This window comes from Bufo bufo, chromosome 2 (assembly GCF_905171765.1).
Source record: "Bufo bufo chromosome 2, aBufBuf1.1, whole genome shotgun sequence".
Taxonomy (NCBI): Eukaryota; Metazoa; Chordata; class Amphibia; order Anura; family Bufonidae; genus Bufo; species Bufo bufo.
The window spans coordinates 793,674,666-793,698,987 of record NC_053390.1 but is presented as its reverse complement, the minus strand read 5'-3'; the positions used below and the strand labels follow the sequence as shown (position 1 = coordinate 793,698,987).

The 24,322-nt window shown below is 48.0% G+C and overlaps 1 protein-coding gene across 5 annotated transcripts in view; it reads right to left on the bottom strand.

The window, feature by feature from the left end:
- The window catches only part of ST3GAL5 (ST3 beta-galactoside alpha-2,3-sialyltransferase 5), a 154,135-nt gene that overhangs the window by 36,126 nt on the left and 93,687 nt on the right, over positions 1 to 24,322 (bottom strand). For 2 of the 5 annotated variants that reach the window (XM_040419251.1, XM_040419254.1), the window contains exon 2: positions 1,635 to 1,765. The exons of 1 other annotated variant lie outside the window; for it this stretch is intronic. In XM_040419251.1, the coding sequence (XP_040275185.1) occupies positions 1,635 to 1,690 (56 nt within the window). In that variant the 5' untranslated portion in view covers positions 1,691 to 1,765. Of the gene's footprint in view, positions 1 to 1,634; positions 1,766 to 2,968; positions 3,432 to 3,676; positions 3,699 to 24,322 lie in introns of those variants that run through there. 2 more of the 5 variants (XM_040419252.1, XM_040419250.1) reach the window with 2 other exon arrangements.

Genomic DNA, 24,322 nt, shown 5'->3' with positions numbered 1-24,322 from the left:
TGCTAGGGGTAGGGTGTGCGTGTAGGAGCTCCCAGATATAGGGAATCAAGCCAGGATCTTGTCTCGGCTGAGACATTGATCATCCCCAGCCTGAGCCCTTCAGCCTCAGCTGGAAGAAGCAAGCAGACAACTCCAGTTTCAGGAAGAAGCATACCCTGTGAAGATAGCTGTGAGTACCGTCCAGAGACCTAGGAGAAGCCATATTCCTCCTCAGCTAGTCAGCAGAAGATAGAAAGCACAGAAGCCAAATTCCTGCCACAGTATAGAGCTAACAAGCAGACGTCCTTTCCTGCAAGCTCCAGGTTGATAGAGCAGAAGATAAATCCCTGCCAACCATTGCCAATACCTGCTGGGACCTAAGACTAGAGCTGTATCTTGCTTGGATGAAAGCTACAACCAGTAAAGACAAGTTTGAACTTTACCCAAGGTCTGGATCTCAATTTCTGCTGCAAATTCCTCTATTACTCCTACTAGCACCACACTCAATTTATTGCAAGTGAGCCGGGATCCAGGAGTCCAGCCGTACCCAGGTAGGAGACACCGTTGACACCATTATCACCACCATACAGAGACATTACACCACTCTGGCATTCCTAACCTGGGGCGTTAGTTATAACACCTTAAAGGGCCCTGTGACAGTACCCTGCACACGCTGCAATTGGCATCACGAACAAACAATAGACTATCACCCACACCTGACCCAGCCATTGCATAATTTGGCGTCAGAGTGCATACCCCGGTCCTGCTCATTGCAGGTGTTTAGCCAGTCCTGATCACAGCTGATAAACTTGTGTGCTAAACGCAGCAGCGTACCTCTCTCTCCGTGCCTGGTAGTTTGCTCCAATGTATCAGTGCTGGTAACATGTATCAGGCTGGACCACAGGGTAGCAAACCCTCAGCTTTGAGAACTATTAGGGCGGGGGGGTCATTTATCAATCAATATATGCCACTTTTTTGGCGTGTATTAGGTGCAGATTTTGTCGCAAAGGTGTTTTGAAAGCAAAATCTGTGACTTTTCCCCCCATTTACGCATTTTTTTTGCGGACCCATTGAAATGAACGGGTCTGCATCCTATCAGCAAAAAAAAAAAAAAAACACGGAACGGAAACAAAATACGTTCGTGTGCATGAGGCCTTGAAGATACAAAGGCACGGACACATCCTCGTCATGGGTTACACAAGACACCGCTGCAGGGGCGAAGATTATTAACTGCTAACATAACAGACACATGGTAACGCTGCAGTACAGGCGGCAGGGATATAGCATTAACCCTGTAGTGTCCATCCCTGGGGAATGCAACCCATCTGCATAGCTTTGAGGAAAGATAAGGAGTAGGGGGGGTACAAGCTGGAAACCTTTACGTATGTTAAAGGCGTAAATAAAGTTCAGGTGGGAAGAGTTTTTAATGAAAAAAAAAATAAAAATCAACACAATCCAAAATTAGTTAGGGGGGGGGGGGTTAGAACCAATGGCAGGAATTGAGTAGTTGAGGCTTGGAACAAACTACCAGCGGAGGTGGCTGGTGACCATAAGTAAGAACAGGAGGGCAGAGCAGAGGGTCTTCTAGGTTTATATCTCTCACACAATTCATATACTTGAGTAACGACTAGCAAGAGCCACCGTAAAGAACTGACCTGAAGAAGACCTTGCAGGAGTATTTACAGGTCGGCCTTTTCATCTTCCGTCCCATCAATGCACATCACAGGTGGGTTGGAGACCACCGCACGGAGGACAGCGTACGTTCTTCCACGCTTACACAGCAGACCTGCAGGAGGCACAAATGACAAGAATCACCCACTGATACCCTAGTAGACAAATTCATTGTTCACGTGCCTGAAAGGGTTAACGGGGCAACCCTCTGTGCATCTAACGCTCCATCTGCCATCATTACACAGAAGGCGTTAAGGGTGGGTTCACATCACGTTTTTTTCTATCCTCTTTTCGTATATATATATATATATATATATTTTTTTTTTTTAAGTATCCGTTAAATGGAAGCCTCATAGTGGCATCCGTTCACCATAGAGTTCCGATGTAAAAAATAAATAAATAAAAAAGTTGACTTTTTTTTACCGGACTGTGCAGGATACAAGAAAGTGGTGTGCTGCGTTTTTGTATCTTTTTTTTTGTAATGTATACGCAGGGGTTCACCAAGCCTTTCTGCTGCCTGAGACGAAAACTGAAATGTCTCCCCCCCCCCCCCCCCCCCCAATGCCAATTTCTTAACCTAACCCCTTTGCCACAATGAAAGCGCTCATTGCCCCTGGCCTTTCTGCTGCCCCCCTCTTGCCCCTACCTGGTGCAGCCTCACCTGGCCTCATTGGTGGTGCACAACCCCTGTGTATACATCAAACGGAGTCATAAAATGTGATGAGGACCTACCCTAACAGGTCAAACAGGTAAAAAAAAAATTATAAGTCACATATAGGGATCGGGTGGTTTCCTGCTGCTCCGAAACTACTAGGTGCAATGCCAACAGATAACGATGTTCCAGAAGTGAATTTGTCCCTGAGGCTAGGGCTACACGAGATGGTAGTGTTAAGACGCCACATCTAATGATGGTCACTGTGGCCGTGTTCGCACTGTATCTCCACTGCTGCCAGTAACTCAAATCTGCTGGATGTTTGGTTGCATGTTGCACGCGACTTCTCCACCATAAACCGCAATGTAAAAGTTGAGTGCCGCTGTTCAACTCTGCTACATCCTATTTCCATATGTCTATTTTTAAACTACTCTCGCTGCAGACCAGTGACCAAACCTGGAGGTTCAGAGGAGCTTGTAACCCTCCAGATGCTGCAGAGCGGGACTTTACAGGAACCAAGAACGTCGCGAGAAAGGAAAAAAGTCGCAGCACGAACAAAGACAATCGGATGAAAATCAGCGTTCACCTACACCGTATAAGTCCTGCCGTGCCGCAACCATCAACTGCCTAGGGAAGAAAGAGAATCCGAGGGGAGAAACGAGTTACCTTATCCGTTACAATCCCATGATCTGCGCTCATGAAAGGAGGTAGGATCTCTTGGATCTATGGAAACAATTGCACTTTGTCCAGGCAGTACGTTTCTCCATGATGAGGAAAAAAAAAAAAGTCTCAGAACTCATCTAGCCCTTGCTCTGCATACTTGCTAGGAGGTATGTGGCTCTGCTCCGCCTCGCTCCACAGGCACTGTGCTGTGTGATGGTTATGAGAAGGATCAGATGATTGTAAGAGGAGAAGAAGAGGGAGGCCGGTGGGGGAGGCAGGGCGGCTCAGTTACTACTAGGAGTCTTTGATAACACTCTGCAAGCTGTGACTGTGCCGCATCTATACTGTACATTTCGGTTACTCCTATAGCTCCAACATCTTCTGCAGCGCTGTACAGAGAGCGTCATGGCCGACCTCAGTCCCTGCCACCATTGGGGCTCGCGATCTAACTTTAGGAGAACATACAAACTCCATGCAGATGTAGCTCTCGGTCAGGACTACAAGATAAGAGTGCGAACCACTGAGCGGCCGTGCTGCCCCATAACCACTGAGCCAACATGCTGCCCCAGTATTCTATTCTAGTAGGGCACAACGAGCGGGCACTCTCCTTACAGACATTGTGCCAAGATGGGACGTGTCCTTTCTTGGCCCCATTGTGGCTATTAATTGCGGCATTGCTAAATCCAGCTCGATAGCCGTAATTGAACAGACCTTTTTGTTCTAGCAGGGATTAGCAACCGTCGGCTGTCGTGTAGCTACAACTCCCAGCATGCTCCATTCATTTCTAAGGAGTTGAGAGAACAGCAAGTGTGCATGATGGGAGATGTAGTTTCACAACACCTCTAGTGCCGGAGGTTGCTGACCCTTGTCCTATAGTGATCCGCTGCTGGAACCCCCAGCGAACAGATGTAATCTGATGACATCAAGTGTTCAATTTACCTGCAGCGCCTCCACAGGGGAAATTAAGTATTACACAATTTACAATGACATCTTTGGGTTGTCGGTGTAAGGGTCCATTCACACGTCCGTGGTGTGTTGCGGATCCGCAACACACCCGGCCGGCACCCGCTATAGAAATGCCTATCAGGGCTCCAGATGGCGACCAAACAGGTCGCCAATGCGACTTGGAATTGCAAAATGGCGACAAGACTTTGTGGTCTTGTCGCCATTTGCGCCTAAACCCTCCGCTGCTCTGCCTCTAAGAAAAAAAAGGCTTTCACCCAGCAGAGACCCGCTGCAGCCGTCTGCTGGATGAAGATCCGCCCCTCACACTACGCGGCATAGAGGGTGGGCGTGGCTTGGGTTCCCGCGTCTTGTGCTTCCGCTTCCAGCAGTCTGCTTCTGAATTCACACGTCTGTGAGATCCCGGCCCGGAGTCCTGCTGAGTGCAGGAGCGCACGGCGTCATCGGTTGCTATGACGCTGTACGCTTCCTGCTGCCGCCGCAGTACAGTAATACATAGAAACATAGAATGTGTCGGCAGATAAGAACCATTTGGCCCATCTAGTCTGCCCAATAGATCATACCAGTGTATTACTGTACTGCGGCGGCAGCAGGAAGTGCACAGCGTCATAGCAACCAATGACTCCGGTCCGGGATCTCACAGACGTGTGAATTCGGCACTCCTACATCGCAAATCCCGTCAAGCTCCCAGCAGACCTTGGACTCCAGTTTTCCCTCACAACGAACTGATGTGACTAACAAGTCTCAAACTTTGCCGCTTATCCCCTCGCTGCCTGGTTCCTTGGTTTCCAACACCTCAAGTTCCTTTGAATCCGTCCCCAAAGGCCCCCCTTTTCAGGGACCAGTCCATGATGACCTTCCTCCAGACACACCACCTGATCCCCCAAGAACAGACACATTATCCCATCAATGGACCCTTCTGCCTCAGAAACAGAACCAGAGGAGTCTCCACTGAAAAAGTGCAGACTCCTAACATTCCCTCTGAGATCCCTAATGGAGCTTCTCCAAACATTTTCCCCTCACCCATCCAGCAAAGTAAATCATCCTGAATCAATGGATCTTTCTAACAGGGCTACAGGTTCAATCAGGGCCGGCCTTTGGGGTGTGCGGGCTGTGCGGCCGCACAGGGCGCCATAGTAACAGGGGCGCTGGGCGGCCGACAGCTCGCAATGTAATCTGCGGCAGGCGAGGCTGCACTTGTGTTCTCCCTCGGGGCGCCCCCTCCATCTAGCCCTCCCCTGTCTGACCTGATTCGTTCCTCCTCCCCTGTGCCTGACCTGCCTGCTGCCCCCGCCGCTGCCAATAAGAAGAGAGACAGGAGGAGGAGGGGAGGGGCTGTGGCCACTGCGCCACCAATGAAGATAACTGACCTGAAATACAAATACAGGAGGCGGGTGCTGGAATCAAATAGCCGACACCCGACCTCTGTGACAGGGAGCTGCGATCAGCTGCAGTTGAGTTAACCCTTCAGGTGCGGTACCTGAGGGGTTAACTGCCGCTGATCGCAGCTCCCTGTCACAGAGGTCGGGTGTCGGCTATTTGATTCCGGCACCCGCCTCCTGTATTTGTATAAGAAACGTTGGTGGCACAGTGCGCCCCCCCCCCCCCCCAACACCCCAGTATAAGAAACGGTGGCACAGTGCGCCCCCCCCCCAACACCCCAGTATAAGAAACGGTGGCACAGTGCGCCCCCCCCCCCCCCAACACCCCAGTATAAGAAACATTGGTGGCACAGTGGGAAGTGCCAGTGAGGGTTAAAAAATAATAAAAAAAAATTAACTCACCTCCTCCAGTTGATCGCATAGCTGCCGGTCTCCTGTTTTCTTCAGGACCTGTGGTGACGTCACTGAGCTCATCACATGGCCCATTACCATGGTGATGGATCATGTGATGAGCACAGTGATGTCACCACAGGTCCTTTGACAGGTCATGAAGAAAGAACAGAAGACGATCAATTGGAGGAGGTGAGTTAATTATTTTTTAACCCTCATTGGCACTGCCCACTGCGCCACTAATGTTTATTATATTGGGGGGGGGCGCACTGCACCACCAATGTTTATTATACTGGGGTGTTGGGGGGGGCGCACTGCGCCACCAATGTTTATTATACTGGGGTGTTGGGGGGGCGCACTGCGCCACCAATGTTTATTATACTGGGGTGTTGGGGGGGGCGCACTGCGCCACCAATGTTTATTATACTGGGGTGTTGGGGGGGGCGCACTGCGCCACCAATGTTTATTATATTGGGGGGGCGCACTGCGCCAATGTTTATTATATTGGGGGGGCGCACTGCGCACAACGATGGGTTAGGGAAATTTCACAGCAGAGTGCGCATGCGCTGGGAGCCTCGCCGGCGGTTAGGGTAGGGAAGAATTATGGGCCAGTGCACAGGTGCGGTGATCGGATGGATGTTCTCAGCTGGACTCCTCACGTCATGTCCGGTGCGACTGGAAGTGACGAGGGTAGGGAAATCTCACGAAGTAGGGAAGTATAACATTACACCGGCCTTTGGGGTGTGCGGGCTGGTAACTACTTGGTTGGATAGTCAGCCAGCCTATGCCATGATGCCAGCAACACGCCGACCCCCCGCGACCGGAAGCAGGGAAACACATGAGCGCTGATCGGAGGAGCCCTGTGAAGGGGATGGACTGAGGGAAGGAGCTTACCCGTCCTGGAGACGCGTACAGGCGGTGTACAAGCGGCGGACGACTCGGACTGCAGTAGTGAAAGCAATTTTTTTTTTTTAAAGGAGACCAGTCAGAGTGAATATAAACCAGGATTAAAAACAAAAAAAATATATAAAAATTCTCCCTGAGGTGAACAGAAAAGTAGGCCTATGGAATGTAACAGACCACCGAGGAAAGGAACGTTAGCTCGCACAGGGCGCCTGAACACCTAAGGCCGGCCCTGGGTTCAATGGTCGCTCTCGGGCTGAGAGACCTTATAGTCGTAAGTCACGTGGTGATGGGTTATCCAGCTCCAGGCACTCTTACTGGAGATATAATGGGGAAGATACCTCGTAGAATGATGGAGAGGAAGCAGGACAGAGCCAAGAAATCGTACAACCAGTGCTGAGAACAGCCAAGGGAGCAGGAGGTGGATGTAGGTAGTGAATAACATAAGCATCGTTTAATGGCTTCCCTAATCTCATACACTTCAAGGAGCCTGAAACAGGAGCATGTATTCTGCATAGGTTCTTGTCCATATTCCCCAGTTTCTGCAGTGCCGATTGCACATTATCAGTACTCAGGACCATCATTACTGCATAAATAAATCAGGTTAATTAGTAATTAAAAGGGATTTTCAAGAATTTTAATTCAAAAGAAATTAAATGCAGGAAATATAAAAAAAAATAAACTCACTCACCGGTTAATTCCCGGCCACTCCAGCGCTGATGCTGTTGTCCCCAGCAGTTTTTTCTTTCCTGAAGTGATGACATGGAATATGTCCATGTGACCATTGCAGGCAATTACTGGCCTCATTGGTGATGCCAGCATGTGCAGCAGGTGACAGTGGACTCGCATCATGTGAATGTACAGCACCAGAAAATAAGGAAGGATCAGTGCAGGAGTGATGTGGGATTCAACTGGTGAGAGTTTTTTTTTTTATTTAGTTTTTTTATTATCTAACCTATTGCTGTCCCTTTAACTACGGAGTACAAAATGTTTAAAGGGATTGTCCAGTGCAGTGCAAAATTTTAGTTAAGTGTTTGGAGTGGTTTTATATTAAAGAATCAAAACTCAATTAACTTAATGGTCCAGTCTCCACAAGCAGGAAATGCCAGGAGAAGCCTGCTCAGCCAATCACTAGCCATGGCGCTATACTTTTCTCAGCCAGTGATGGACTGAGCTGCCGAAACCAGTGGAGAACCATTAAGCATTGAAATAGGAGTGGCAGGGGATCAGTGGTGGTGAGTATTGATTCTTTTTAACCACTTCAGCCCCCAGTGCTTAAACACCCTGAAAGACCAGGCCACTTTTTACACTTCTGACCTACACTACTTTCACCGTTTATTGCTCGGTCATGCAACTTACCACCCAAATGAATTTTACCTCCTTTTCTTCTCACTAATAGAGCTTTCATTTGGTGGTATTTCATTGCTGCTGACATTTTTACTTTTTTTGTTATTAATCGAAATTTAACGATTTTTTTGCAAAAAAATGACATTTTTCATTTTCAGTTGTAAAATTTTGCAAAAAAAACGAGATCCATATAGAAATTTTGCTCTAAATTTATTGTTCTACATGTCTTTGATAAAAAAAAAATGTTTGGGTAAAAAAAAAATGGTTTGGGTAAAAGTTATAGCGTTTACAAACTATGGTACAAAAATGTGAATTTCCGCTTTTTGAAGCAGCTCTGACTTTCTGAGCACCTGTCATGTTTCCTGAGGTTCTACAATGCCCAGACAGTACAAATGTAGTGTACGGGAACTGTAATACCCGTCACTACCAAAGGTCACTTGGTGTGCTGTCGTCCCTCCTAAATAATGGGAAGTTGCTTTATGTCAGTTTTATAAAATGTAATGTAATGTGTGTATTTTCCTGTCACTGAAACTTGCACTTACAGGCCTGCTAGGGGTGTCATTCCTACTTCTAGTCCATAGAGGGAGCTAGGGAGCCCTAGTTTATATAAAGCCAGACCAGGAAGTGCAGGGGAGACGGAGTCTAGTTTCAGTAAGCTACAGTTGGAGATTAGACAATGTCTGAGACAAGTCCAGGCCTGAAGCCTGCTGTTCAGGAGAAGATTCCCTCCTGAATACCCATATGCAGAAGCAGGAACATCTTAGCCTAAGGGCCTGAGGAACCATTCAGAAGCTAGGAGAGACTGAGGCAAAGATCAGAGGAGCCAGAGGTACTAAGAAAGACAGAGGAGGTACTTATCTAAGCCCAAATCAAGGATATAAAGCCAGACTTAGGTTAATGGGCCTTGGTGGAGGATTGCCACATTCCAGGATCAGACAGAGTTAGAGTGCAAGCTCCTTTGCTGCAAATCCTGTGTTCAACACTCTGTAATAACCCTGCTGTACTGTATTGCCTGCATCGACCGAATTGCCAAATCGACTGTATGCTGAGGAACTGCGTTTCCAATATTGTCTCTGCCTGCAAACTACTAAAGTTGAAGTTCTGTTTAAGACTACGTTTCCTCAATTTATTCCTGCATCCGCAAACGGCGTGCCACCGTTTACTTGGCACTGGCGTCACGAACTATTCCCTACCTATACCTGCCCTTGCAGAGAGTCAGCTGTACCAGGTTAGTGTATATTGCACTACTACACCCAGAAACACCTACTGCACAACTTGAGTACACTGCACCTTCTCTTTTGGCGTTTCACGAACAGGATACGCACGCTTTCTAGTGCAAGAAGCGTGAACTTTGTGCCTTATACCGTTGCCCTGTGACCAAAGTGACATTTTCCTGTTTTATTCAAGTGGACTTTGTGGATTAAAAATCGTACCCAAAGTGTGTCAAAAACTTCTAAAAAGCGCTGTACAGTATTGCGCTGCACAGAGGAAGAAAATCGCCGCATTGGAGTGTGGTTTTATGGACTTTAAACATTCCTGCTTGCCGTCAGTGAATAGACAGCGTTTGTACCTAAAGATGGCCGCTGGGCTTGCTGAATTTACTGCTGCGTCACCTTCATCCCGAAAAGGCGGGAAAAATTGGCGCCTTTCTGAGGAAAAAGCGGGAAGAAGGTCAAGGGCAGGCGCCACGGCTTATCTGGACATTTGCATGTCTGCCAGCATGGACACCGCCTTCCATATACTGGAATACCTGGGGGGCGGCTCCCCAGTGCAGGGGGAGGAGCTGGCTACTCTAATTGACGCGACCCTATCGCTCTCCTCAGAAGGATCGAGCATGTTGGATTGTGAACAGAGCGTTGCTGCAGCGTCCACACCTGTAATTAAAAAAATGACCGACACCGGTGTAGAGCCAGAAGAGGCTCCACCGGCCTACGCTCCGGGACCGGAGCAACCCGCCTGCCGCACCAGGGAGAAAGAACCCGAGCCCTACTATGGCTCATGGCGGGACTTTTTTCAACCATCGTTCAAATGGTCTTCCCTGATGGCGGAGATCCGAGAGGCCGCTATCAAGCGGAACATAAAGACTAAGATCGTGTATGAGGAATTGACCAAGACCATCCACGAGAAGCATACACACACCCAACCCCGCCTGGAAAGGAGAAAGGGAGTGGTGCTGTCGTTTGACAAATCCCGTGGCTACGGGTTTATTCAGGACTATCTTACTGGCAGAGACCTCTATGTCAATCGAAGGTCTGTCAAAAGAGACTACCTCCCTTCGTACCAGCACAGTCTCCGCGAGGGAGAGGAAGTGGAGTACACCCCTGCCGAGGGCCTGCGAGGCCCCTATGCGACTGCTGTGACCCGTCCGAAGCGAGGACCTGAGGATTGGGAGGCAGAAGAAGAAGACCACTCTGGCTGCGAGCGAGAACCGGAACGCTCTCCAGAGCCGGCCCATCACGCCTTTCAGGAGCGGAGCTCCTTCATCGGGCCGAACGTCTTCTGGCAGCCAACCGTGTTGGAGAAATGGGTGAGCCCCTATCCTTCCCCCGAGCTGCCTCGTCGGGAGAAGACTATATCTGAGCTGGAGCAATTGAAAGGACTGAGTGCTACCTTCCAGAACATCCGGATGGGACGGAGACCAGATGCAAGTCCAGAACCTGCCGAGGCCGAGTCCGCGTCATCGGTGACTATGCCTGCGCCGGCAGCGCCAGTAGAGGACAGCGACTCCGACACAGAGAGCATCGGGGAGCAGATCGTCCGGCTGGAGGAGAAGTTGCGGGAGCTGCGTAAGACCTACACCGCCAGGATCCAGACACCGCCGAGGAAGGATGAGGTAAGGGTGCCTGTCACCACCCGCCGACCGTCTTCTGTTGTCACCGCTCCGTCAGTGCCCCAGACCGGACCCGCGATTGCCGTGAATTGCTGCACCCAGAGCACCGGACCGCTTGCTGCGGCGGTACCAAGTATGTCACCCCCTGCAGTGATCATGCCAGGGCCGGCACGGCCCACCAGAGGGTTTACCCCTAGGCCTATGGGGCCAATACCTATTAGGGGCCCCTTTACCCTGCAGCTACCCCCTGATACAGTCATGTGGGCCCATCCTCCTGTAGAGGAATACTACAGACGATACTTGCCAGCAGAGCAAAGTGGATATGATGTGCCACTGTAGTCAGCCTGCTAGGCCCTCGATTTATTTCTTCAGAAGGTGATGTTAACCCTTCCAGGACAGGAGTCCTATGTTGCTGGTCCTTTGTTGCAGCTGCCAGTTTGTCCACGGCTCAGTGGTAGGTGTTGACCACTGAAATCACAAAGTCAGCAAGGCCATGTTTGTTTCCAGGACCTCCTGCCTGCTTTTGTTACCCCACGCCAAGTTGTGCCTGTTCCTTTGTTGCACCTTTTACCCTTCACCCCCTTTTCAGGTTGATCAGGGGTATTACAGCACTTGTCTTTGCTGTCCATTTTATTGTGCAACCAGTTACCAAGGGACCGTGCCCGGAGACAGACTCAAAAGTACCTGAGCCTCTGAGATTCTTATTCTTTTAAAAGTATTGTGCCCAGAGATGGACTCCACCGCATGAGAGCCTCTGTGATTTAATAAGAAATAACCTGGGTACGGACTCATGTTTGTTATTTGAGCCTCCAAGAACTTTTATACCGTTTTCTACTGTTCTATCATGGACTTATTCATTGTCATGGACTATCCTGGTTCTAATGTTACGCTGTGCCAGGTCAGCGCCCCCGTTCCATTCACTATCCTGAGAGAAGAGAACGACGCCCCTTGTCACTACCCTTCACTTTTGCCAATTGGACCTGATGTAAATGTAAATGCAGATGAATTACATGTATGTATGCCTGCATGTCTCTCTTTTCTATTTCAGGTAGAGATTCCAGTTGGGAGACCCATGATGGAGTACGAGGTCGTACTCAGCTTAAAGCAGTGGGGTATGTAGTGTACGGGAACTGTAATACCCGTCACTACCAAAGGTCACTTGGTGTGCTGTCGTCCCTCCTAAATAATGGGAAGTTGCTTTATGTCAGTTTTATAAAATGTAATGTAATGTGTGTATTTTCCTGTCACTGAAACTTGCACTTACAGGCCTGCTAGGGGTGTCATTCCTACTTCTAGTCCATAGAGGGAGCTAGGGAGCCCTAGTTTATATAAGGCCAGACCAGGAAGTGCAGGGGAGACGGAGTCTAGTTTCAGTAAGCTACAGTTGGAGATTAGACTATGTCTGAGACAAGTCCAGGCCTGAAGCCTGCTGTTCAGGAGAAGATTCCCTCCTGAATACCCATATGCAGAAGCAGGAACATCTTAGCCTAAGGGCCTGAGGAACCATTCAGAAGCTAGGAGAGACTGAGGCAAAGATCAGAGGAGCCAGAGGTACTAAGAAAGACAGAGGAGGTACTTATCTAAGCCCAAATCAAGGATATAAAGCCAGACTTAGGTTAATGGGCCTTGGTGGAGGATTGCCACATTCCAGGATCAGACAGAGTTAGAGTGCAAGCTCCTTTGCTGCAAATCCTGTGTTCAACACTCTGTAATAACCCTGCTGTACTGTATTGCCTGCATCGACCGAATTGCCAAATCGACTGTATGCTGAGGAACTGCGTTTCCAATATTGTCTCTGCCTGCAAACTACTAAAGTTGAAGTTCTGTTTAAGACTACGTTTCCTCAATTTATTCCTGCATCCGCAAACGGCGTGCCACCGTTTACTTGGCACTGGCGTCACGAACTATTCCCTACCTATACCTGCCCTTGCAGAGAGTCAGCTGTACCAGGTTAGTGTATATTGCACTACTACACCCAGAAACACCTACTGCACAACTTGAGTACACTGCACAAACACCCCACAAATGACCCCATTTCTGAAAGTACACACCCTAAGGTATTCGCTGATGGGCATAGTGAGTTCATAGAACTTTTTATTTTTTGTCACAAGTTAGCGGAAAATTATGATTTTTTTTTTTTTTTTTTCTTACAAAGTCTCATATTCCACTAACTTGTGACAAAAAATAAAAACTTCCATGAACTCACTATGCCCATCAGCGAATACCTTGGGGTCTCTTCTTTCCAAAATGGGGTCACTTGTGGGGTAGTTATACTGCCCTGGCATTCTAGGGGCCCAAATGTGTGGTAAGGAGTTTGAAATCAAATTCTGTAAAAAATGACCTGTGAAATCCGAAAGGTGCTCTTTGGAATATGGGCCCCTTTGCCCACCTAGGCTGCAAAAAAGTGTCACACATCTGGTATCTCCGTACTCAGGAGAAGGTGGGGAATGTGTTTTGGGGTGTCTTTTTATATATACCCATGCTGGGTGAGAGAAATATCTTGGCAAAAGACAACTTTTCCCATTTTTTTATACAAAGTTGTCATTTGACCAAGATATTTATCTCACCCAGCATGGGTATATGTAAAAAGACACCCCAAAACACATTCCTCAACTTCTCCTGAGTACGGGGATACCAGATGTGTGACACTTTTTTGCAGCCTAGGTGGGCAAAGGGGCCCATATTCCAAAGAGCACCTTTCGGATTTCACTCCTCATTTTTTCCTGAATTTGATTTCAAACTCCTTACCACACATTTGGGCCCCTAGAATACCAGGGCAGTATAACTACCCCACAAGTGACCCCATTTTGGAAAGAAGACACCCCAAGGTATTCCGTGAGGGGCATGGCGAGTTCCTAGAATTTTTTATTTTTTGTCACAAGTTAGTGGAAAATTATGATTTTTTTTTTTTTTTTTTTTTCATACAAAGTCTCATATTCCACAAACTTGTGACAAAAAATAAAAACTTCCATGAACTCACTATGCCCATCAGCGAATACCTTGGGGTCTCTTCTTTCCAAAATGGGGTCACTTGTGGGGTAGTTATACTGCCCTGGCATTCTAGGGGCCCAAATGTGTGGTAAGTAGGTAAATGACCTGTGAAATCCGAAAGGTGCTCTTTGGAATGTGGGCCCCTTTGCCCACCTAGGCTGCAAAAAAGTGTCACACATCTGGTATCTCTGTATTCAGGAGAAGTTGAGGAATGTGTTTTGGGGTGTCTTTTTACATATACCCATGCTGGGTGAGATAAATATCTTGGTCAAATGCCAACTTTGTATAAAAAAATGGGAAAAGTTGTCTTTTGCCAAGATATTTCTCTCACCCAGCATGGGTATATGTAAAATGACACCCCAAAACACATTCCCCAACTTCTCCCGATTACGGAGATACCAGATGTGTGACACTTTTTTGCAGCCTAGTAGGGCAAAGGGGCCCATATTCAAAAGAGCACCTTTCGGATTTCACAGGTCATTTTTTACAGAATTTGATTTCAAACTCCTTACCACACATTTGGGCCCCTAGAATGCCAGGGCAGTATAACTACCCCACAAGTGACCCCATTTTGGAAAGAAGAGACCCCAAGGTATTCGCTGATGGGCATAGTGAGTTCATGGAACTTTTTATTTTTTGTCACAAGTTAGTGGAATATGAGACTTTGTATGAAAAAAAAAAAAAAAAAAAAAATAAGCATTTTCCACTAACTTGTGACAAAAAATAAAAAATTCTAGGAACTCGCCATGCCCCTCACGGAATACCTTGGGGTGTCTTCTTTCCAAAATGGGGTCACTTGTGGGGTAGTTATACTGCCCTGGCATTTTCCAGGGGCCCTAATGTGTGGTAAGTAGGTAAATGACCTGTGAAATCCTAAAGGTGCTCTTTGGAATATGGGCCCCTTTGCCCACCTAGGCTGCAAAAAAGTGTCACACATGTGGTATCGCCGTATTCAGGAGAAGTTGGGGAATGTGTTTTGGGGTGTCATTTTACATATACCCATGCTGGGTGAGAGAAATATCTTGGCAAAAGACAACTTTTCCCATTTTTTTATACAAAGTTGGCATTTGACCAAGATATTTATCTCACCCAGCATGGGTATATGTAAAATGACACCCCAAAACACATTCCCCAACTTCTCCTGAGTACGGCGATACCAGATGTGTGACACTTTTTTGCAGCCTAGATGCGCAAAGGTGCCCAAATTCCTTTTAGGAGGGCATTTTTAGACATTTGGATACCAGACTTCTTCTCACGCTTTGGGGCCCCTAGAATGCCAGGGCAGTATAAATACCCCACATGTGACCCCATTTTGGAAAGAAGACACCCCAAGGTATTCAATGAGGGGCATGGCGAGTTCATAGAAATTTTTTTTTTTTGGCACAAGTTAGCGGAAATTGATATTTTTAATTTTTTTCTCACAAAGTCTCCCGTTCCGCTAACTTGGGACAAAAATTTCAATCTTTCATGGACTCAATATGCCCCTCACGGAATACCTGGGGGTGTCTTCTTTCCGAAATGGGGTCACATGTGGGGTATTTATACTGCCCTGGCATTCTAGGGGCCCTGAAGCGTGAGAAGAAGTCTGGAATATAAATGTCTAAAAAATTTTACTCATTTGGATTCCGTGAGGGGTATGGTGAGTTCATGTGAGATTTTATTTTTTGACACAAGTTAGTGGAATATGAGACTTTGTAAGAAAAAAAAAAAAAAATTCTGCTAACTTGGGCCAAAAAAATATCTGAATGGAGCCTTACAGAGGGGTGATCAATGACAGGGGGGTGATCAATGACAGGGGGGTTGATCAATGACAGGGGGGTTGATCAATGACAGGGGGGGTGATCAGGGAGTCTATATGGGGTGATCACCACAATCATTGATCATTCCCCTGTAAGGCTTCATTCAGACGTCCGGATGCGTTTTGCGGATCCGATCCATCTATCAGTGGATCCGTAAAAATCATGCGGACGTCTGAATGGAGCTTTACAGGGGGGTGATCAATGACAGGGGGGTGATCAATGACAGGGGGGTGATCAGGGAGTCTATATGGGGTGATCACCACAGTCATTGATCACGCCCCTGTAAGGCTTCATTCAGACGTCCGGATGCGTTTTGCGGATCGGATCCATCTATCAGTGCATCCGTAAAAATCATGCGGACATCTGAATGGAGCTTTACAGGGGGGTGATCAGGGAGTCTATATGGGGTGATCACCACAGTCATTGATCATGCCCCTGTAAGGCTTCATTCAGACGTCCGGATGCGTTTTGCGGATCGGATCCATCTATCAGTGCATCCGTAAAAATCATGCGGACATCTGAATGGAGCTTGACAGGGGGGTGATCAGGGAGTCTATATGGGGTGATCACCACAGTCATTGATCATGCCCCTGTAAGGCTTCATTCAGACGTCCGGATGCGTTTTGCGGATCGGATCCATCTATCAGTGCATCCGTAAAAATCATGCGGACATCTGAATGGAGCTTTACAGGGGGGTGATCAGGGAGTCTATATGGGGTGATCACCACAGTCATTGATCATGCCCCTGTAAGGCTTCATTCAGACGTCCGGATGCGTTTTGCGGATCGGATCCATCTATCAGTGCATCCGTAAAAATCATGCGGACATCTGAATGGAGCTTTACAGGGGGGTGATCAGGGAGTCTATATGGGGTGATCACCACAGTCATTGATCATGCCCCTGTAAGGCTTCATTCAGACGTCCGGATGCGTTTTGCGGATCGGATCCATGTATCAGTGCATCCGTAAAAATCATGCGGACGTCTGAATGGAGCTTTACAGGGGGGTAATCAATGACAGGGGGGTGATCAATGACAGGGGGGTGATCAGGGAGTCTATATGGGGTGATAACCACAGTCATTGATCACGCCCCTGTAAGGCTCCATTCAGACGTCCGGATGCGTTTTGCGGATCCGATCCATCTATCAGTGGATCCGTAAAAATCATGCGGACATCTGAATGGAGCTTTACAGGGGGGTAATCAATGACAGGGGGGTGATCAATGACAGGGGGGTGATCAGGGAGTCTATATGGGGTGATCAGGGGTGATCAGGGGCTAATAAGGGGTTAATAAGTGACGGGGGGGGGGGTGTAGTGTAGTGTAGTGGTGCTTGGTGGGACTTTGCTGAGCTACCTGTGTCCTCTGGTGGTCGATCCAAACAAATGGGACCACCAGAGGACCAGGTAGCAGGTATATTAGACGCTGTTATCAAAACAGCGTCTAATATACCTGTTAGGGGTTAAAAAAAACACATCTCCAGCCTGCCAGCGAACGATCGCCGCTGGCAGGCTGGAGATCAACTCTCTTACCTTCCGTTCCTGTGAGCGCGCGCGCCTGTGTGCGCGCGTTCACAGGAAATCTCGGCCATCGCGAGATGACGCATATATGCGTGACTCTGCGCAGGGCTGCCACCTCCGGAACGCGATCCTGCGTTAGGCGGTCCGGAGGTGGTTAAACCACCCTGAGCAATGTACTAAAAATGTTGTCAACTCCTTTAATATTTAGCACTAAATGACATATGTACAGTTGCTGTCTGATTTCTAGTGTGTTCCTGGTTTACGCTGTCCATGCACTAATGATTGACAGCCTTGACACCTTTTTTTTTTTCTGGCACCTATAACAGGAGTTAGATTGCGGTGTTAGATTATTTTTAGTCATTGCAGGTGCTGATGGCCTAGTAAAAAAGTAAATTATAAGCTCATGGTACTGTTCACAGACCTGCCTCATTGGGCATGTGCCAGCTGACTTCATCAACATGCACTGCTTAAAAGGGGTTATTGTGTCCTCTCAGACTTAGGCCTCTTGAACACGACCGTATGCATTTTGCGGTCCGCAAAAAATGGTTCTGCATAAAATACGGATGACGTCCGTGTGCATTCTGTATTTTGCGGAACGTAACAGCTGGCCCCTGATAGAACAGTCCTATCCTTGTCCGTAATGCGGACAATAATAGGACATGTTTTTTTTTTTTTGCGGAACAGAAGTACGGACATACAGAAACAGAATGCACACGGAGTAACTTCCGTTTATTTTGCGGACCCATTGAAATGAATGGTTCCGTATACGGCCCGCAAAAAAAAAAAAAACGGAATGGACATGGAAAGAATATACACGTTTGTGTGCATGATGAGGCCTTAGATGGCTTATATGCTCCTAAGCATCCCAGCTATATTATATTTGTGGTCATGGCTACGGCCAAGAGATATCTGAAGAACCCTAGGGAGAGAAACAACAGGAACAACCTAACCCAGCTAGGCGTGTCTTAGCTGACCTGACTAAATGGCTTGTTGTGTGCCCTAAGCCATGATCGTGGGTAGGCCTATAAGTGGGCATACCCTGTGGAAATGAGAAGATAAGGGAGGGAGGTTGGGGCACCCGAGAACCTACGCCTGTGAATGAGGCTGTGGCTCGTATATGAAGAGCCTCCGCCCCTCCCACAAATGCAGGCTGACTAATCAGCCTTACCAACTTGTGGTTATGGCTACGGCCAAGAGATATCCGAAGAACCCTAGGGAGAGAAAACGGGAACAACCTAACCAGGCTAAGTGTGTCTTAGCTAACCTGACTAAATGGCTTGTTGTGTGCCCTAAGCCATGATCGTGGGTAGGCCTATAAGTGGGCAAAAACCAAGCCAAGTAGGGTAGAAAAGGAACTCGAATGGCATGTGCAAACTAATCCAACGTGGTTGTAGGGAGTCTGAGGTTAGTGCGGAAAAAAGCTACGAAGCCATAATATACAAGATTCTGTCTATGCCCTCCCATGAGTGAGGGAATGCAATTACAATGAAGCTACCGGCGAAAATGAATTCCTGGTCGTGGTAAAAAGGCAAAGACTTTGCGCGGGGACCTGGTTGACAAGATATGATCGACTACGATCAGAGACTGAAATGCTAGAGGGAATTACCCATGGAGCCGAAGCCGTCATCGGGCCCCCGAAGCCATGGGGCTGAAGCCGTCATCGGGCCCCCGAAGCCATGGGGCCGAGAATTCTTTATATATTTTATAGCCGGCTGGATGATTCCTGGCCGTGTTGGAGGAGAGGAAATGTTGTACCAGGTTCCTGGCGTGAGAAAGGAGGGACTCTAATCCATCACCCGGGAATTGAAGGCTGGGAGAGGGGACCCCGCGGGATCTGCTTCTGGCATCACCTGGAAAAAAAGGGGGTGACCCAGAAATACCACACCACGTAGCCCGGTGAAGGACCGACCTGGCAGTGCCAGGAAAAAGTAAACCAGGAAGGGACAGGCATGGGTGAGACGAGTGTGAGAGTAGGTGGGCCTGTACGGATCATGGGGAAGTATTGTAATGGATAGGAGGCTAAGCCTAGGCGGATCCTCCGACAGCGGGAGACCCTGGAAAAAACCCGGAATAGTAGACATGCAGGGAGACCAGACCTGAACGTACCAGGCAGAGAAGGAAGAACAGGGCCTGGACGGACCCAGGGTAATGATACATAAAAAATAAACTAAACGTACCCGTTCCCAGGAGAACAAAATCTAGTCGAGTCAGAAGGAGGAATAACTGAGGCGATGACAGCCTGGGCGATCCAGGAGGCAGAGGTAGGTGCGAGCCTGGGCGATCCAGGAGGCAGAGGTAGGTGCGAGCCTGGGCGATCCAGGAGGCAGAGGTAGGTGTGAGCCTGGGCGATCCAGGAGGCAGAGGTAGGTGCGAGCCTGGGCGATCCAGGAGGCAGAGGTAGGTGCGAGCCTGGGCGATCCAGGAGGCAGAGGTAGGTGCGAGCCTGGGCGATCCAGGAGGCAGAGGTAGGTGCGAGCCTGGGCGATCCAGGAGGCAGAGGTAGGTGCGAGCCTGGGCGATCCAGGAGGCAGAGGTAGGTGCGAGCCTGGGCGATCCAGGAGGCAGAGGTAGGTGCGAGCCTGGGCGATCCAGGAGGCAGAGGTAGGTCTGAGCCTGGGCGATCCAGGAGGCAGAGGTAGGTACGAGCCTGGGCGATCCAGTGGGAAACAGGAAAAAACATAGCATATGAATAAATGAACAGACACATACAGAACGGCCCTGCTACCACTACATATCAGTACAGATGACGGCAGGCAAATGGTCAGCGTGCAGTGACTGTGCATAGTGTCTAGGCTGAAGCTGTGTATTTCCAACCCAGGTGAGTCGTATTCATGTAAAACACAGCCCAGCATGCGCTCCAAGGTGAGGATTTTGCACTGTATGACCAGCTCCTAGCAACCACAACAAGGAATAGAGGAGCTGGTTTAGCTGCAAGCCACTATCAAGAGTGATGTCCGTGTGTGTGAACCTGTAGGAAGCATAGAGGAACCGGGAGGAGCGAGCACCGGTAAGTTTGGGCAGCAATGACACAGTACTAACCAGGACACCCCCTGTAATTCAAAACACACAAGTCCGGCAGTGGTTCTCAACATGCGTTCCACGCTGGAACGCACGCCGACCCCCCGCGACCGGAAGCAGGGAAACACATGAGCGCTGATCGGAGGATGGACTGTGAAGGGGATGGACTGAGGGAAGGAGCTTACCCGTCCTGGAGACGCGTACAGGCGGTGTACAAGCGGTGGACGACTCGGACTGCAGTAGTGAAAGCAATTTTTTTTTTTTAAAGGAGACCAGTCAGAGTGAATATAAACCAGGATTAAAAACAAAAAAAATATATAAAAATTCTCCCTGAGGTGAACAGAAAAGTAGGCCTATGGAATGTAACAGACCACCGAGGAAAGGAACGTAAGCCTGAAAAGAACGCAGTTATGTTTGTCGGGAGAGAGGTACCAGAGCGGTGGGTGCAGACTGCCCCGGTGAGATTATTGAGTAAAACCATGACGTAGCAATTAACAGGAGAATGCAGCTTTGAGTGGAAGCAGAGTACAACACATGATGTAACAACAAATGGGGCTTTGGATGTGAGTGGTACCTAAAAAACATGGTATGGGCGCAGCTCTGAGTATGGGAATGGAGTATAGGACAAGATGTAAAAGCAGACATGCGGACACAGCTTTGGATGTGAACGGAATATTAACTTGATGTGACAGCAGACATGGAAAGAACCTGTAGTAGCATAGGACGTGTGAACGCAGCTCTGGGTGTGAGTAGAGTAAACCTGATATATCGATAGACGGATGAATGCAACTCTGGTCGAGGGTGGAGTGCAAAAAATGATTTGACAGCGTAGTGTGAATGCACCTCTGGGTGTGGCCGAGAATGAAATTGGTAGAACAGAAGCTTTAAATGTGAGTGGAGCATAAACGTGATGTAACAGTGAAAGTGAATGCAGCTCTGAAACAAGCCTAGTATGAACATGTTGTGACAGCGGACGTGTAAACACAGCTCTCACAGTGAGCGGAGCAAACATGGTATATCAGTTGACGTGTGAACGCAGCTCTGGTTGTGAGTGGAGCAAGGTGTGAACACCAGGGTGGTGCGTCCCGAGAATAAAAATGGAGTAACAGTAGCAGCTGTAAGCCGAGTACACAACATGAAATAACAGGCGTGTAATACGGATCCGGCTGTCGGCTGGGTACGGAATGAGATGTAACAGCCAACAGGTGATCGCAGCTTGAATGTGAGGCCAATCTGAGTGAATACGAACCAAGAGTAGGAAAGTGCTGGACAGTAAAGACGTGCGGATGCAGCATAAGACATGAAATAAGCAGAGCATAAAAGTGCGGCAGGGTTTTTAAGTACATGGAGCAGTGAAATATGTGAAGTCTAAGGATGGTGGTAGCGGGGGGAGGGGGAGACACGTGGCAAGGAACAGCTACAGCAAGAGGCCTAAACAATAAACGCTGCGTCCGATCTCCAAACAGGACGTCACGTGCAGCCCGGGTAACTCTTCCTTTACAGCAAACCGGCTGAAGTAACTTTTCATACGAGATGAACAAAGCGAAGTAAAACGTGTAAGATTTATAGGAACTAACTCCTATTACCAACAAACAAAGTTGAAAAGAAATAGAAGTGTTTAGCCCCAACGAGCAAACCTGTTTGCTAGCAAAGTCAGTTCCGACCGGCCAGGAGAGACGGCCCCGGCCCAACCTACGTACGTAGTATGGCGCGTGCATGCTACGGTAGCAGAGAGCAAAATAACAAGCTCTATTCTGGCTCCATGCTGCAGAGAACCCACGCCGGGGAGTGAGGCTGTGGCTCGTATATGAAGAGCCTCCGCCCCTCCCACAAATGCAGGCTGACTAATCAGCCTTACCAACTTGTTTTAAATTTCATTTTTTTTTTTAGTCTGGAGCACTGCCTATTCTTGTCCGCAGCTGCGACAAGAATAGGACATGTTCTATCTTTTGCGGAGCTGCGGACCGGAAGTTCGGCGCCGTGCTCCGCAAATGCGGAAGCGGAGAGCACATAGTGTGCTCTCCGCTTCACATCCGGGCCCATAGAGAATAAATGGGTCCGCAAAATTGCGGAACGGGTGCGGACCCTTTTGCGGACGTGTGAATGAACCCTAAGACTACTTTTCAGATCAGCGTTTTGTCATAGGGCCAATGTGGTGTGAATGGGGTATGCTCCGTTCAGGATGCATCAGTATGCCTTCCGTTTTGTGACCGGACATAAAACCACTGCCAGCTCTGGTTTTGCGTCCGGTCATCAAAACGGAACAAACCGGATCCATCACTAATAAAAACAATGCAAGTCAATGGTGCCAGATCCATTTTTTTCCATCACCCGTTGACTTACATTGTTATTAGTGACGGATCCAGTTTGCTCCATTTCGATTTAACACAACCGCATCCTAACGGAACAGACGCATCCTGTTTGGACCGGTTTCGAGATCCTCCGCCAGATTTGAAAACCAAAACCCAAAGCGATGTGAAAGTAGCCTAATGAAGGACTGGTCCTCCGCAGGAAGAGACACTCTTTAGAACTACTAGGCTCTGGCCAAGAGAGGAGGGTCCTGAACAGAGGATCCCCTGTTAAGGCCACGTGCACGCTACCGTATTTTATATCCGTGCCTGATCCTCTTTTTTTTTTTCCATCTGTAGTTCTGAGCAAACAGATGCCCTTGAAGTCTCCTTATGTAAACTGGAGGAGAAAAGTCTCCAGTGTCTGTACTATTCTTTATCTAGCTCTGAAAGTTAGCAGTTTTATATTCAGGTACTCAAATTTCAAGGACCAGATCACAGGGATCTCATGAACTGTGTGAGGAGATCACAGAGACTTTAGGGACTGTGTAAAGAAATCATAGAGCTATCATGGAGTGTGTGTGAGAATATCACAGACACCCCAGGGACTGTATAAGGCAATCACAGAGCTATCAGGGACTGTGTGAGAAGACCACAGAGATCCCAGGGACTGTATGAGGAAATCATAGAGATATCAGGGACTATGTGAAGAAATCATAGTGATATCAGGGACTGTGTGAGGAGATCCTAGAGATCCCAGGGACTGTGTGAAAAAAATCATAGAGATATCAGGGACAGTGTGAGGAGATCACAGAGTTCTTGGGAACTGTGGTTGTGAGGAGATCACAGATCTCAGGTACTGTGGTTGTGAGGAGATCACAGATCTCAGGTACTGTGGTTGTGAGGAGATCACAGAGATCTCAGGTACTGTGGTTGTGAGGAGACCACACAGCACTCCCCCTTTCCAAGTTGCACTTGTATAAACCACACGGACAATAACCACATCACGAAACCACCTCAAATCTACCGTGCCACAGTACCCTCAAGTGAAGTAATAGAGGGTTCGAACACTAAACATGTCTAGGACAGCATACTCTCCAAATACAGCCCTGGGTTTAGGACCTGTTTTCCTTCATCTGGGACAGGACAGCTAGCCATTAATGATGGAACAATGAATTCTGAATTATATCAGCAAATCCTAAAAAGGAAAATGTCAAGGAATCTGTCCGTGACCTGACTGAATCTCAAGAGAATGTGGGCCATGCAGAAAGACAAGAACTCTAGCCACAAAAGTCGTTCTACCAAAGAATGGTTAAAGAAGAATAAAGTAAAAGTTTTGGAACGGCCAACTCAAAGTCCTGACCTTAGCCCAACAGAAACGTTGTGGAAGGACCTGAAGCAACCTCAGCCGTGTTAGCCCCCCCATATCAAAATTTTTGAACAAAACATATGCAGTTGGTTAGATCAATTGTTGTTTGCGTTAGATCTCACACAGAAGTAGAGATATTAACAGTTATTTGCCGGGGGGCTAACCCGTCATCAGCCCCCCCCTTATCAAAAAATCTACCAAACAATTAGCTATTTTGGAAGATATTTGTTAGATCCGGTATGATCAACTAGTTTTTTTGTTAGATCTCACATAATTACAGACTTATTAAGTGATTAATGCGGGGGGGCTAGCCCCCCCCCACATGCAATTTTCAGGTAACATTTGATGCAGACTAATAGGCCTTCGTTAGATCCAATAAGATCAAGTGGTTTCAACATTAGATCTCATATAATTAGAGATATTATGGATATTTGGTATTACATAAGGGGGAGCTAGCCCCCCTATTTAATACTACCTAATATCTGTGTTTTCATGTGAAATATCTCTGTAATTATATGAGATCTAACATTGAAACCACTTGATCTTAGCGGATCTAACGA